This window comes from Lagopus leucura, unplaced genomic scaffold (genome assembly GCF_019238085.1).
Source record: "Lagopus leucura isolate 7727_CA_CO unplaced genomic scaffold, USGS_WTPT01 Super-Scaffold_1, whole genome shotgun sequence".
In the NCBI taxonomy this organism is placed as follows: Eukaryota; Metazoa; Chordata; class Aves; order Galliformes; family Phasianidae; genus Lagopus; species Lagopus leucura.
The window spans coordinates 29064795-29081559 of NW_024962250.1; the positions used below are offsets into that span (position 1 = coordinate 29064795).

The 16765-nt window shown below is 39.4% G+C and overlaps 1 protein-coding gene across 6 annotated transcripts in view; it reads right to left on the reverse strand.

The window, feature by feature from the left end:
• The window catches only part of SYNE3 (spectrin repeat containing nuclear envelope family member 3), a 60533-nt gene that overhangs the window by 15117 nt on the left and 28651 nt on the right, over positions 1–16765 (reverse strand). For 5 of the 6 annotated variants that reach the window (XM_042873670.1, XM_042871314.1, XM_042874425.1 and 2 more), the window contains exons 7-17: positions 15466–15602; positions 13370–13517; positions 12439–12621; positions 12040–12183; positions 11405–11539; positions 10167–10328; positions 9306–9469; positions 8848–8965; positions 8513–8668; positions 7823–7972; positions 6821–6859 (exon numbers count right to left, since the gene is read on the reverse strand). In XM_042873670.1, the coding sequence (XP_042729604.1) occupies positions 6821–6859; positions 7823–7972; positions 8513–8668; positions 8848–8965; positions 9306–9469; positions 10167–10328; positions 11405–11539; positions 12040–12183; positions 12439–12621; positions 13370–13517; positions 15466–15602 (1536 nt within the window). The other variant, XM_042875223.1, reaches the window with a different exon arrangement.

Sequence of the window (16765 nt, forward strand, 5' to 3'; positions counted from 1 at the left end):
CATAACAATGGGCTTAAACTACAGCAAGAGAAAGGAAAAACATTTGGAAGGGACCTTGGAAGGGATCACCTACATGGGTGTGAATTTTACTACTTCATTATTCCTCTGAGAACAAACAGAGCTGCCAAGAAGGCAGTAACAGTAGTTTATCATTCTTTAAATGGAAGTATGCCACTGTCATGTACCATAACCTTTTTTTATGGTCAGACAGTTGCCTTTATCAGTAATATTTTGCCTCTGAGATGCCCTAGGTTTCTGCCACTTGAAATGCCACTAGAAACTAATTCAGCTGCTGCTTATAGAGGCCAGTACTGACAATTGGCTAAGACCAGCTCCTTGCAGGAGCAGAGGTTGCTCTCACAAAACGAGGAGAGTTGGACTTCTATCCCTATGCGAGACTAGTTGGAACTCCTCAGTTGTTCCCAGGAAGGAATCACGAGCATCCCTCTCAGATGCACAACATACTGCAAATCACAGTTGGCATTTTCAAGAGTGAAGGAATTTTTTACTTGCTGATGTCCTATTTGAGGAGCTGGTTGCCACTGACGCCACAGAGCTGAGCAAGCAGCATGCTCTGGGACAAAGCAGTGGCTCATTCCCATACACCACAGCAGAAACTAAGAATTGGATACCATTGACCAGAGGTTTTCTGGCCTCTGCAAAAGGAAAATGAGCCACTCGGTTCAGAACCATACTTGCCTAAATGCAAACACTGCACAGGTTAGGTAACCAGCAGTGAGGAATAAGTGAACATGGCTAAGTCCTGCACTTATCTTTCTGTATCTCATAGAGGGCTACAAGAATCTATGTGCTGAAAGGAGGTTAACTGAGGTCTCACAAGCAATTTTAGCTCTGACATTTTCTATCTTCAGATTGCTTGACTTTGTAACCTTAATGTTCTTTTAAATTTTAAAAAGAATAAATGTATATACATAAATAAGTAAGTGTACAGGCAAATTGCAAGCTTTGTTTTCTCCCTTAGGGAGATCCTGGAGTACCTCAACAGAGCCAGATGATGAACTAGAATCTTTGATGAAGGGTTGATTTAAAAGAAATGGAAAACATGGAAAAGCCAGCAGTTTGCATCTGAGGTTACAGCAGCCACATATGGCGGATATTTCAGATATTCTGCTGCAAAGTCTCTTAAAACTAAGTACTGTGCCATATGCTACTGTGACACAAACGGATTTATAAAGGTTAGCTTCTGCGTGCATGAACAACAGGACATGCTTTCAGGATAAGCGTGCCACAGGACAAGAGCTACAGCCTGATCCTTTAAAGCAGCACTCATTTCTGTAATTTTCCAGGCAAACACAAAAAGTCCCATTTTTTCCCACCTTCTGCACATGAATTGAAGTGGAAACTGATTTCTCTTTATCCAGAATTGAAGTGGAAACTGATTTCTCTTTATCCATAAAGTGCTTGATGTGGGATAAAAGTTAGAAAGCACTGTGGAACACTGGTAAAGCAGAATGTAGGATGGGTCACTAAAACGTTCTTAGTTCGATGTTACAAGAATAAGGAAGGGCAAACTGCCAGAAGGGTAATTTTGAAGGATTTCTTCACACACAACAGCAATGGAGTGAGTTACGTTTTCCCCCTTAAACATCATAAATGAAGTATTTGGAAAAGTTTCAGAACAGAGTAAGAAGTTTTTAAATCAGTACTATTCAAATATGTAATCTGGAAATCCAGTCAGTATCAAAGGATAGCAGTTCTTTGATTTCAATCCCTGATAAAAATATACTGTAGAACAATGATATTTAAAGGATATTTAAATAAAGACTTTTAGTTTGCTATTAAAAATCTCAGCTAAGGTAACTTTTTAAAATCAGCTAACAAGACACTTCAGGTACTCAATGTAAAGTTTTTCACAGAATCACAGAATTGTAGGGGTTGGAAGGGACCTCCAGAGATCATTGAGTCCAACCCCCCTGCCAAAGCAGGTTCCCTACACCAGGTTGCACAGGTAGGCATCCAGGCAGGTCTTGAACATCTCCAGAGAAGGAGACTCCACCACCTCCCTGGGCAGCCTGTTCCAGTGCTCCATCACCTCACTGTAAAGAAGTTCCTGCACACATTTGTGCGGAACTTCCTATGCTGCAGTTTCCGGCTGTTTCCCCTTGTCCTGTCTCCACTCACCACTGAAAAGAGTCCATCCTCGCCATTCTGCCCCCCACACCTTAGATATTTATAGACCTGGATCAGGTCCCCTCTCAGTCTCCTTTTCTCAAGGCTGAACAGACCCAGTTCACTCAGCCTTTCCTCATAGGAGAGATGCTCCAGGCCCTTCACCATCTTCGTGGCCCTCTGCTGGACTCTTTCCAAGAGATCCCTGTCTTTTTTGTACTGGGGAGCCCAGAACTGGACGCAGTACTCCAGATGAGGTCTTACCAGGGCAGAGTAGAGGGGGAGGATCACCTCCCTCAACCTGCTGGCCACGCTCTTTTTAATGCATCCCAGGATGCCATTGGCCCTCTTGGCCACAAGGGCACACTGCTGGCTCATGGCCAACCTGTTGTCCACCAGGACACCCTTTCCGCAGAGCTCCCCTCCAGCAGCTCATCCCCCAACCTGTACTGGTGCATGGAATTATTCCTTCCCAGATGCAAGACTCTACACTTGCTTTTGTTAAACCTCATCCGTTTTTTTTTTTGCCCAGCTCTCCAGCCTGTCCAGGTCTTGCTGAATGGCAACACAGCCTTCAGGCGTGTCAGCCAAATTTTTTTTATGGCAAGTTACTCCCATTTTGCTAAATAACACTGATTCTTAGTGATTACTTACCTATATGATAAATTTATTGGCAACGAAATGTGTCTACGCAATACTTATATACAGTCAAAGAGTTTTAATTTTGACATATAAAGATGTATGAAAATGGTGGTTCAGTAGAAGAAGTTAAATAAATGATTTGTGTCAAAGAAATAATGAAGGGAAATATGAACAAATGAAAACACAGACGTCACTAGTTTTAAATACACTTGTAAGAAATATAACATATCCAAGCACACTTTGTATTTAAACTCAATGCTCTACCACTTCACTCAGAAGAGCCACTGGAAGCTAGTAAACCAGATGCCTTTAGTCAGTATATGAGATGTTAACAGCACGTAAGGACGATGTGTCCTGACAAGCAAGATATCTTCTCCATCTTGCAACAGCACTGCTTTAGAGGGAGAGCACCAGCAAAACACAGAAGTGGCAGAACCAGGTAAGAGACACATGAAGAGTCCCTGTGTGATACACCAGCAGGATTTCAGGAAAATAAATGGGCCACACATTTCAGCATAAATGCACCTCTAACACAGATATGTTGTGCATTCTGTAATACAGTTTTCTGACTTGAAGAATTCTTGTCCCCTCTGTGCTTGGACAAAGCAGAACTGCTTTCTTCCTGGCAAGCTGTGGCAACTCCTGCTCTACAGAGCTTCCTGAATGGCTGCTGTAATGTGATTGACTCCAGATCAATTATGTTTCTAAATAAGATTAAGTTACACGCTCCTTCTGTCTCCATGTTACAGGAGATTATTCTTTGCAGAATCTCAAAAGAAGCAATTAGCTGACCACTGATGTAATGAATGCTAATTATTTTGTTTGTACAAACGATAAAGCCAGAATCATTTGTATAGCAAGGAAGTGTAATTGCTCTGAGCACTTGAGAAAATAAACCAAACAGTGCTACTCAGACTATAAATAATGACCTTCCGACTTCCTATTTATGCTAAGAATGCTCATGGAGTATTATAGTTAGCTGGGAACCAGTTTTTGAATGTAACTTTTATCATATTTATTACTGAGCTTTTGCTCAAGTGCATCCTTGCATGTGCTAGGTGCCCTGCAGAAATATCCATCAACATTGCCCCGTCACTGGCACCTGCTAAAAATTCACTGTAGCCAGTGCAATTTCCTGCAACTGTTTTCTGTTAATCAACAAGAAGCTGCTCACTTCAGAATCATTAGCCCCATAATGTTCCTAACAGCACCAATGGCTTAAGGCATGTTCTCAGTGAAGGACTAATCAGAATAAAGCATATTAATAAATGTGGAGTAGGTTCTATTCTGGCCAACACTGCGAAATGCAGACAAGTAATGGAATAATAACAGAATGCAATAGATTGAGACTGCCTGCAGCTGTGTTCTCCCATTTGCCAGGTTGATCTGCAATATATTTATGACTCAAACATGAGAGAAAGCAGAGCCACTAGGGATCTCATGTTGCAGAAGCAGAGATCGGACCAAAATGCCTAAAAATTTACCACCTCTGCAGATTCTGTGCAACCCAGAAACACGGGGGAGCTGAGAAGTTACAGGTAACCTGATCCCTAAGCAGGGATCCACAAACCTCCCACTGCATGCAAACCACTGGATGTAGCAAGCACAGCGACGTTGCCCCAACCATGGATAGTTTCTGCAGGAATAAACTCCCAGGATCAGCCATTCTGAGTGGTATTTTTCACCATGGTTTTGAAATGATATTCAAAACATACAAAAATATTTTGTCTAATCTTTCTTTCATTTCTAGGCACACATTGTTGAATCTGAATTTAAAATAAACTTCACAGATTCTAATTCTATAGTTGGTTTGCTTTTCCTCTCAGCCTGAACAGCAGTGCACCCAAACTGGGTCAACATTGTTTTCCATTTCAAGTGGTGCTCAATCAAATTATGCTCACATCCTGATAAAAGCCTCAGCATGAATGAAAAAAAAGACACCTCACTTATGTTACTTGAATTCCGACTATAGACATGGTATACAGAGACTGAAAATTCTGATGTAGGCAGAATCTCACTTCAGTGAGCAAGGTTAGGTTTGGACATTTGTACTGGCTTGCGAGGAAACTACAAATAACTTGTTGGTGGAAAGGAAACCATTTCCTTTCTTCATATGATGTATTTCAGTTCTTCCCACACCAAATTGTTCTCTTTGCTTGTGTTCAGTAGCTATCAAAAACACAGAGAATGCTTTTTTTGTCCTTTTGCTATGGGCCCAATTGACAAATGTTTGCTGCCCGTCTCTGCATTATTGCAGTTTCCTTGAAGATTAACAGAAGACTTCAGTCTCTTTTGGAGAAGTTGAGGAATAAATGCCACGTATCCTGAGTCATGAGAAATAGATGAATTAAAAATTGATATCTAATTGCTCAGTGAAGATGTCTCAAGGTGATGCTTCAAGATTGTGTGTATATATATATATATATGTATATATATACACACACACACACACACATTTAATTTTTTTTTCCCCCACTCTACAGAAAAAAACTCTATCCAACTGAATTCCAGTCAGTCTTCTGAACTGCCTCCTCTAGCAGAAAGCAGCTCTGCTATACTTTTGGCTGCCACTGCACCAAGTATTAAAATGTTGGATTTTTTCCAACCAGATAAATTCTACTACTCTTTTCATCTTACCAACACTGAAAAATTCATGCTGAGTCAGAAAGGCAAGAATGGAAACTCTTTGAGCCAAATGTGGCCAAAACTATGCAGGAGGTGTGTGATCTACCATGGATAGATCAGTACTTCACTGGGGAAAAATATGGGAGATGCTACACCATTTGAGCACCAGAGAAATATCTCATCTGAAAGGGGAAGTCTTAACTTCTGACCATACTAGAAGTATGGTCACTGTATTTTACCCTTCAAATATTGGTCTCATTCTAAAGAGATATTTTTTGCAACTAAAGAAATCAAGGGCTTGGTTTATCTTAAGATGACTTATGTGATCATGTTATCATGTTCATGCAAAATGCTGTTTATCCAATTTATGTTCTGTTGAGCAAATAGAGTCTTCTTTCCTTGTGAAAATGGGAGGAAAGGGAAATAATAGTGAAAGTAGAAGCTGTATGGGAACTGCTGAGTCACGGCCTGAACCTCTGATTAATCACCCCAAGTGTATAACCAAGATGTTATAATTGCAATATAATCAAAAGAGTAAGGCAAAAGCAAACAAGGATCACAAAAGAGAATAAGTGGAAGAGCTTACCCTTGGGTTGAGCTCACCAGAAGACACCAAAAGAGGGGATCTCCAGAAGAGATCCTTCCCCTCTGGTAGCCAGCTCTTAAATAGGTCCAGGAGGGGTGCAGCCTGGCTCCACCCCTTCCGGCAGCACAGGTGAATTGCCTTCACCTGTGCTCCTCTGGCTGACTCAAGGCTCACCTCAGGTGATTAATCAGAGGTTCAGGCCGTGACTCAGCAGTTCCCATACAAGAAGCTAACTGCCTGTAAACAAAGTAAGCCCTGACTTTATGAAAAAGGCATCATTAAAGCTTCTTGGATTAAATAAGAAGCTGGCAGTATTTTGTTTTCTTTAAGCTTGTCCTTATCTTTTAGGCTGCTGCTTCTGTTTCTTATGTCATCACTTCCAGAAGAAACTCCTTCACAGGAGAAATTCTGCTTCTTATAGCAAGGATTTAGTCTAATAACATTAAGTAAATCTCTACTTTCTCTGTTTTTCTGCATTAGTAAGAGAATGGGCTGAATGATCCAAAGCAATTTTCCAGAAGTTTCAAAAGAAATCAGAAGGCATTTTTCAAGGTTATTTTAATAGGAATTTGGTCTCTAAATTCTTTTGACAGAGACTTCAACCCTTCCTTAGTTTCCTTAGAAAAAATGAATTAAGTTCACATAGCATAGCATATGGATATTCATCTTTCAGGGATATAGCTCAAGAGCAAAAGCTTCTAAAAATAATAAAGGAGAAAAGAAAGGATCTTAATGATAGAATGATCTCAAGAATCTTAAAAAATTCGAATTCCGAATAATTATCTGTGAAATGTTGGATAAAATATTTTTTAGCTTAATGACAGGAAAATTTCATACCTTTCTAAATCTGTCTGGTTTTTCTGAAGATCCAGTAATCTGTTAAAGAAAGAAAAAAAAAAAAAGGTGAAAAAAGCATGAATTTAAGATCCCCGTGGCACCTATAAATGAGTATTCACCTCATAAGGGATGTTTCTTATAATTCATGGTCATCTGGATAGAGTGAACTAGCAGGTGATATATTTTTAATGAGCTTTTTAACACACATCAGACAGAAATTTAAAATGTTTTCAGGCTCTCAGCTATTTGAATCAGATGAAGAATTTTAGCAATAGCCTTGATTTTACTGACACCTATCGACTATATTTATGCTTAACAAGGTTTTGATAAAACATTATTACAATCAGTGGAAAACAAACCTTAAAAATATGCTCTTTATTAGCAGAGGGTATGCTTACCTTCTGAACCCTTTGAGGAATTTGTGTTTTAAGTAAGCTTTGGTTTTGATGGCTTCCTAAAGCAGAAAATTTTCTAGGGCTTCAAACTTTAGGTGCTCAATTTCTGATTCCTTAATTCTATATAGAAAGTGCCAAATGCATAACTGAAAAGTCTAGTCCTACAGTTAACGTATCTTGAACAGTTAACATAAGTACTTGAAAATTTTTTAGTAATAATTACATAAGTTTATGCTAAGAACACAGAAATATCTTTAGCATGGCCTGGAATATTTCGTACATGCAGGTGAATTCTGCCATCCTTAGTATATCATTAGACAAATTCTTTATTCATTTGGTTCACACCTTAAAATACCCTGCAGAGAAATATTCTGAACACTGTTTATAAAGGGAAAAAATAGCTCATATCTTTTATTTTAATACAAGGAAGTTTGTGCTTATATTCATAAAGATATAGTTTCATTTGCTCTGTTTTTCATCTTGTTTACTAAGGGAGGTTTCAATTAAGCACATATAAATGTATCGCTGAATTGAGACTAGCAATTTGAAGCAACCTAAAAGAGCAGTGGCAGAGATCAGCAACTGCAAATTGAGTGCTGTCACCTACCGGCAAACTCGTGGATTCTTTCAGTTTAGATTTGTAAAGCATCCAGCGGTAACGCAGGTCTTCCAGATCTTCAGAATTTCCAATGACAGGATGAAAACGAAGAAGGTCTTCAAAGCGACGCTGACCATCAGGCACACGAGCCTGCAGCTCCTGCAGCCAAAGCAAGGTCACTAACAACTTGGAATTCAGGAGGGTTTCATTTTTTTAAAAGCTACCACTTAAATGAACAGTTGTATTAAATAAAACTACTGGATATTCAGGGTTAGTTGCTCTTTTGGCCTGAAATGGTCCACTCATCTGCAGAATCCCTGTGGCTTTGGATATTTTTGTTTGCTTCATTTCTTACAGCATCCATTGTTATGGCATTCAAATGAAACCAAAGCAGTAATTCTAAATAGCAAGTAGATATTTTAATCACCTTAACAAATATATTTGATACAGTATGCTGAAACTGTCCAGTCCAGCACCTACAGGACATGCTTCTCTTTTCACTTCTACCACTTTGGCTCTGGCAGATCTTTCTAGGAGTGAAATACTTGTCTTAATTTCCTAAGCTTACTAGTTCCTCTTTAGCTCTGGAGTCTCCTAACACAGAGAATATAAGAGTTTTTTTTGCCTTTGTTTTTTGATTCTGAAAGAATCTGTGCTTATTGCAATCTTTGTCTCTCTCTTCACCTCTGGAAAACTAACCTCCAATTCTTTGTGGCGTGTCTTGATTTCCTCTATGGAAGACAAATTCACAGCAAGAATTTTGGAGAGTTTGGTGTTTTCTCCTTGTAACCACTCTTCAAAGTCAAGCAGGAGCTTAATGTGGTTGCTTGTCCTTTGCCCTTCTGCTGTCTTCTCCTAGATTACAGGACAACAGCAACAAATAACAAGCCGTTACTGTTAAGTCAGATATTTCTTCTGAAGGCCTGACTGTGAGATCTTTATCTTCAAGCATACAACTCATAGTAGCAAATGAAGCCAATAAAATTGTTCTTGTGAAGCTGATGATAAAGGCAGAATCAAAGTTCCTCTCTCACCTGCTTATGGTTGAGATCTAAACAATGGAAGACTGGTCCAGACATGTGTCTGCTATCTTCAAATGCTATTTTCTTCTTATCAGCCATTGGTCTGTTTAACTGCCACCTTTTGAGAAGACTGTAAAACACAAAATCAGACATCAGAACGGTGAGACACCTGGTGGTGAGATGCCCACATTTTGATCAAGACTACGTGGGACACCTCTGCTGGTGAAATAGCACTATTGTCACTTACTACTATTATTATTAATTCCAATATCTTTTTAACTAAAATAAATTAAAAAAAAAAAAGGCAGGAGCTCTTCAAAGCAGCACTGTTCTCTAGTCCTAATATTTCTATTTCTAATATTTTCATTGAAGTGCTTTTTTTTGTTGTTGTTTGTTTATGTTTGTTTTTTCTTTTTTTTCCCATTACTGGGTAGAGTGAGCATAGAAAAAAGACATGTACGAACACTTACCCAGTTGCCATTTCTTTCAGTGATCTCCAAGACTCCTTCAGCTGATCCAGCTCTGCCTGAACATGGGCAGTCTCCTCTGGGGAAGAATTCTCCATGACCAGCTGGCCATGAGCTTCCACAAGGTGCAGCTGGATCTCCTTATCTGGAAACTCAGCTAGCCATCTCTGAAACGTACAGTCCTTAAAGTTACTTCTAGGTATCCTGGGTAAAGCAGAGGCTATGTCAGACTGAAGGCCATGTTCAGTCCAGGCTATGCTGCTTCTGTTGGCACTAGCTAGAAAATACCTAGCGAGAAAAAAAATATGCTGTGGATTCTTGCAAAGAGCCAACATATATCAAAGAGTAGATGGCAAATCTTAAAGGCCCTAAGCTGTCGGTGCATCTCTTCTGTGGCATTCCTTAGAGATACCTTGGTTTCCCATATGAAAGCAAAAGCTGCCAGCTGAAATAACCTACCAGAGTGAATCTAGCCTGCAAAATACTACTGCATAGGAAAAAGCCAGAAGCTCTGGTAGTGCTTACTTCAAATACAGCATAAGGTTAGCTAAAACAGGGTAATGTTCAATGTGCTTGTATGTATGCATGAATAAAGAGAGTTTATCATTTTAAAACTTGTGGTTTGATAACACTTTCTCATTTCAACAGTTTTTAGCTCTTTTCTCACTGTTGTTTTTTACCTAGTTCCATATACCACAGCATGGGGCAAAGCAGGAAGGCAGCACCAAACAAAATTTGTCTCAGGAGGAACAAACCTTTACTGTTCTTCTCAGTCTGGAGCCCCTTGCTATAAAACCCTTTCTCTTAAGGTCTAAATGCTGCAAAATGAATAATTAACATATTGCATTAAGATGTTATTCTCACCTCAAGGTCTGCCACCCTGCTCTCATTGCTCTGCTTCACATCAACACCCTGGTAGCGGCCAATCTTCTCAGTGGTTGCAGTGATCCACTGCTGGAGGTCAGACAGTTTGTCATTAAATGCCCAGTGCTTCTGAACATGCTCTTCAGACTGCTGTATCATAATCTACAAATGATAAAAATGTCAGCAACCAAACACAGAGAAGCACTTTAATTACTGAATCTTACACTGTGACTACTGACTCAAAATCTCATGGGTAGAAAATAAAAATGCAGCTGCTAATGAGATACAAAAAGCTTTATCTTTTAGCATCCATGGCATAGAAGACACCTAGAGACTCTTGCAGGCCTGAATTTAACCACATGAGGGGGCATTAAGCATGAGAATAGCTACCTTCTGTTTCAGCTGAAACAAAAAAAAGGGCATGATTTTTTCACATCCCTGTAAATGTTAAAGACATCCTATACTCACTGTATCAGAAGTCGGTGTGACAATTTTATTTTTTTGCAGAATTCCAGTTCAGTGATGAATAAGATTATTGAGATTGAAACAAGAATTCCACAGAGTCTATTAGAGTAACATTTTATTACATGTAACCCCATGGTGACCTGCAAAACTAAGGTCATTTTATAAGCTCTTCCTGTGAGTCTGTTTTGGAAGGTCATTTTATAGTTATATTTATAAGCTACGGAAAGTCTCAAGTCAAAACTAATACTTATAAAATTGCAACACTTTTCTGCTGTTAACTAGAATCACAAAGCTATACAAGAACAAGAACTGTTCTTTTGATTGTTGGTTTGGTACTATTGCACAGTCCAGGAATCTGTGAACAAGTCTAAGGTACTGTGTAATCATGTAACTATGCAGTCTTTTTCTCAGAAATAACAGGTCCACTCCATAAATAATCCATACAGCTAAAAACAAACAAACAAACAAACAAAACCACCCAACAATCTGTGTGGAGGGACACCCATCTCAAAGGGATAGCGTACTACAAATAACCAGAGAATCCTGGAAGAGCTACCAAAGTTATAAGAATCACAGAATCACAGGGCTGTAGGGGTTGGAAAGACCTCTAGAGGTCATGGTGTCCAACCCCTTAATTCAGTACCTTCTTCACCTGAAATGAAAATATCTGTCGTTCATAGCATATAATCTCATATGCTCAGATAATTATTTTACATTACTTTTAGATAGTGATAACTGGTAACTCATCAGGCAACTAAGAACTCTTATGTTACCTCCAGTGATCTCTTCAGGGCCTGAATGTCAGACAGAAGTTGGTTCATTTCATGTCTATGTGTTGCATTTGACTGAACAATCTTCTCTACCTCTTCCATTTGAATTGCAAGATCTGCCAAGTCATCTTGGATCATCTGCAGTGGAAATAACAGAATGCATATGGGTAGTATCCAAGACATGGCAAGGCCCTTTGTAAGACTTTTACTAAAGGCATTTCCAGTTGAGTGTGAGGGCATTATTAAAAAAAAAAAGAACAACCACTGTCATTAAGAATATTAATGGCTCGATGTCTAGAAGTGAATGGTTCTGAAAGCAACGGCAGGATGTTGATGTTCTTACATGTCATTAGTTGATAACAAAGAAAACAAGCTGCTAGAAGGTGCTAGAGGAGACACAGTACAATCAGGTAAATACTGACATTTTTGGACCAATGGTGAAATGGCTTAGCATACCTGAATCACACCAACTCATCACAGCCACAAGAAAGAGTTATATCCTCTCTCTTCCTGTTTTGCTCTTCTCTCCCTTTTTCCCAGCTATCTAGGTTCACTTCATGACTTAAGCAGGCTCTAATGCATATTGAACCCTTTGCTGAAGCAATGCAATATCATGGTCAACCACTATTGCAATGTACCTGGAATCTCTGGAGTTGTGTCTTTTTACCCAAAAGGTTAGGCTGCGGTTCATTCTCCAAGTCTAATTTGGATTTGATGGCAAACAATTTCTTCTGCAAAGATGCAAAAGCAGCATCAAAATCCTTATGCTGCAGTATCAAATTCTAGGTAAGGAAACAAGAAAAAAAGCATTCAGCATATACTCCCTTGACCTTATCTTTAGTCTGTCCAGTACTCAGAGCAAATACTAAGCCAACCACACAACAGGCCATAAATTTATATGCGTATTTGATCAGCCCAGGAAAACAAATTGAGCACAACTGGTTAATGCTAAATTTGATTCTATGAAACTGGCTTAGAAAAAGATTAACTGTCATCTTTGTTACAGTTTAAGTCTGCATACAGGCTTTGAAGCTCACCTGGAGTTTGCTTTTTCTTTGCAGTAGACTTTTGTGTAGAATTTCTCTCTCCTTTGAAGCTTCAGCTACTTCCTCCAGGAAGGATTTTGCTTTTTCCTCTCCAAGGATATTGTTCAGCAAATCTTTCTTCAGCTGTAATGTCATCAGCTTCTCTTTGAACTGTGAACTTTCAGCTAGAGCAGCCTAAAGGAAAAAAAATATTCTTCCTGTAAAATCATAACCAAGTAATAATAATAACCACATAACTGTATTATTCTCACACAAGTCACATGACCAAAGCAGTATGACAAACTCAGGTAAGAACAGCATGCTGGGCTGACAAGGGGTAACGAAAGGTACCTGGACAGTGCCCAGTTAAAGGAAAAGTCTTCCTGACAATGTTAGAAGCATCAGGGCTGCATCCATTTTGTGAACAGAAATAGAGGAAAGCTGTACTATGGAAAGAGTTGTCTGTGCAGAGGCCTAAACAACCAACAGAAAGGACAGCTTGAATGCTCATGCCAAGAACAAACTCCATCCCTGTTCACAGACACATTTATCTGGAGATTAAAGGGGTGACAAACTAACAAATGCCTTCCTGGACACATGCAGAAATCACCCCACAACTATATTTCTATAGTCTTATTAACAGAATCCACAGAATTTCCATCAAAGGGAATTTGAGCCACAGATAAACAGCATTATCACCACTGTTAAAGACATATAGTTCATTCAGACTATTCAGTTGACAACTCCAGTTAACCAAAGGAAGGGCACAAAATAAGACGTTCTGCTACAGCTAGAGTTGAACTCTGTGCAGTGGAGTTTCATATCATATGGGAAAGGGCCTTCTAGCTGTTGCTTTTGGCAGCTGTATGCAGTCAGTCACTGGTGTTGCTTGGACAAATGCAAACCAAGTATCAGTTTCTGAGCTTAGGATCAGGTTTGCTACCTCAATCTGATCCAACGCTGGCTCTGGAGTCTCCAGGAGCATCTGGACAGTTAGCTTCCATTGTTCAAAACTTTGCAGGGGATTTTGGAAAAGTCTGCTCAGTTGAGTTTCTGTATCAGTGCTCATTTTAGATGTCTTTCCTTTAACACTGCAAGGATAAAGTGGCAGCTGAGAAAAGAATTACAAGGAAAACCAACTCCAAATATCCTATTCATCAGGCCATGAGTTAACATAATACTCGTGTGTAAACCACATCCAACACAAAAGCCTCAGTCTTTTACTGTCAGAGACTGCTCTTGCATTCTCACAGCTGTTCTGTCTGTCAGAGATGTCTGACAAAAGTTTGTTTAGGTGCCCTAAGACACATTTTTCTCTTGTGCAACCATGTATCAGGAGCTTCGCTGTTTTTAGCAGGAAGCCATTTCCTCTCCTGTGTCATTTTTCTTGGCTGCTGTCACCAGCATGATTTACAAATGGTATTATCAGAGCAGTCTCATTGAGTTTTAGGAAAAACAAGGCAAGGTTGTACAGAATTTAACCATGGTTATCTGTAGTATTTTATATAAAGAAAAAAAAAAGTATATTTGATCACACTAAGTTACCTATAAAAGAAAAGGAAAAAAAAATTTTTTCTCCTCAGATCTAGGTCTTTAAATTTTTTTGCCAAATTATATTTGCTGAATTTCTTGTATTTATATATGTTTTTATATATATGTGTGTGTATGATTCTGAAAAACAATCATTTATGTATATTTATGCACGTAACTATGTGAGTGTATATCTACATAAATATAGATCAGCACACATTCATTAAGTATCCAGGCATATCTCTTCTAAAGGCTTATCCAAAACACAGCTGAGAAACAAGGCCCACTAGGGACACACCCCAAGCAGCTGTCTCCTGTCTTTCTGAGCTTTCCTGACTTCCCAGTTTGCTGAACCCTATTAGGTATGGCAGAGTGTAGCCCGAATTGTGTATTCGTATGGGAACAGCCCCCTGAAAATTCACAGGATAAGCAGGCAAGAGCAATGCCACAGACTTCCAAGGTAAACATGATTAGTTCTGTCTTTCTATAAAAGCAGCAAGAATAATCTTACCTGAGTCACTGGGGACATTACATAGCTAAGCAAAGACAAGTTTGCAGCTCCACAAATGTCAAGTACTGACGGCACATGTCCTTTGCCATTTGCTCTGCTGCTCCTGCTAGGCTCAGTGTGACACTGCCAGACTTTGCGAAGAAAGTCTGCGGAGAAGCTGGCAAAAGAGCAGCTGCCATTTTCTACTCAGAGGCAAGTTCTCCTGCTTTCTCTGCTTCTCTTACAACACCGTCTACTCGCTAGTTTTTAAACTGAAATCCTTTTCCATAATGACCCATAACCCTCCCATTTCGGCAGCATACTGTGCACTGGATAGAGAAAAGTAAGCTTGGATATAATAAAAAGAACTGACCTTTCTTTTTCCTCTAAAAAATGATCCTTTCTTCTAATTTGCAAAATTTGCTGCCAGCTCCTTTACTTCCTGATTCCAGACAGCCTGGAAACGGAAACACTGAAGTCTAGGGAGAGGCTAAACTCTCAGAGTTTCCAAACTAAGGCAAGTTGAAAACAGGAATCATGCATGCATGCAGTCAGGAGAGAGGAATAAGCTCTGCCAAGTAATTGCTAAGGTTGATGAGTCATCACAGCAGACTCAAAAAGGAAGGGGCATAATTCTTCCGAACCATTTACTACTTCAGCTTCTGCCCTGATTTTCTAGCTGCTGTCATGAATAGCAAAAGGGTACATAAATTATTATTATATAAGGCTAAGAAAATCAAATTAGCTGCCAACAATCTAATTTTCTTAAAACCATGCACAACATTAATGATGCATGATTACTGCATGAAAATGGCCAGCAACCTACAACTCCTAGCAAACAGCTAACATCAGAGGTTTATTGAATTGCGAAGGTGGATGTCATAAAAGAAAAAACACTTTTTTTCTACCTGCCACCTAGAATTAAATGGCTTGTTGCTTTCTTCTTAGGTGTCTGTCAATCCATTCAGAGTCTAAGATATTTCCACCCCACCCCAGCCCCCTTATAGACTTCCCACTACCTTTGATATTCCCGTATTGCAGAGATGACGCTGTCAGCGTGTGGCTGCACATCCTGGGAAAACCGCAGCAGTTCCTTTAGCTGAGCCTTCAGCCTCTCAACCTTCGACTCTTCTGCAGCCAGAACTGCTCTTGTTGCCTTAATCATAAAAAGAACAAACAGGTCACACCATAACTTTTCTGACACCTCCTGCTTAAAACCCAAAAAGTCAGAAGGATCGTGAGGCCCCGCTTTCACGGTCTGTATTCGTACTGAAAATCAAGATCAAGAGAGCTTTTGCCCTTCTGCTCCTGCATCTGGCACATGAAATGATGTGCTAAGGCCATCTCAAGGTTTTCACACTGCCAACTCCAAGTCCCCTTTCTGATGCCTTTTTTCCTGGCTAAATATGGATTTTGATAAGGTAGAATATATTCTCAGGAACTGTTCTCTTCATGCAGGTGCTCTCTGCTCTTCTCACACTGCCTACCCTCTGCATCTGATCTGTGGGGTTTACAGTTTGAGTGAATCACAGCTAGTCCCAGTTTCAGTTCAGTGGTTGCAGTGTATAATGAGATTCATGTCTTAACCACTTTTGTATGCAGGAACAAATCTTCTGAAACACCTATGTACGGAATGTTAATTCTGTGCTGATGTAAGGTAACAAAACAAGCAAAAACCATTCTGATGTTACACAATTGAATCAGTCTGTATTTTGTGGATTTTTTTGCACCTAATTTTGCCAGCTAGTCTTGCTGAGTTCCAAACATACAAACAGCAATGAAAAATATTTGAATAGCGATAATAAATGCAAAGACAACACTCAGGAGGAAATGGGTGGTAAAGACCTACTTTACGTGTGAAAAACGTTCCAGCAGATTGATTTTACTGTAAATACTGGATTATTACAAACTTAGGAATTCTTTTGTAAGTACAAATATGTCTTTGATGGTAGGAGAAGAAGGCTGTAATGTAGATATACTCTCAAAGTATGTGTCTTTCTATGAACGCAATTGTATGTAGATGAATATATGTTTGTACATACACTGAGACATTGTTTTTCCTGCTCCACCATAAGTGCAGAAAATTATGTTGTTTGCTCTGTACTGTTCTCTTGCTGAATATGGTTCCTCTGAACCTAAGACAAACTCCAAATCATCCTCTAGCCACCTCCTTACTGTGCAGAACAAGATAAGGTTAGAAATAGTTGACTTTGTTGTTGCTATTTACATTTCTGTTTCATATACATGACTACTACTCTTTCCTTTTCACCTTTAAACAATGGGCCAGGCATCTGCTAAATGTGGCTATGTGTGTTCAAT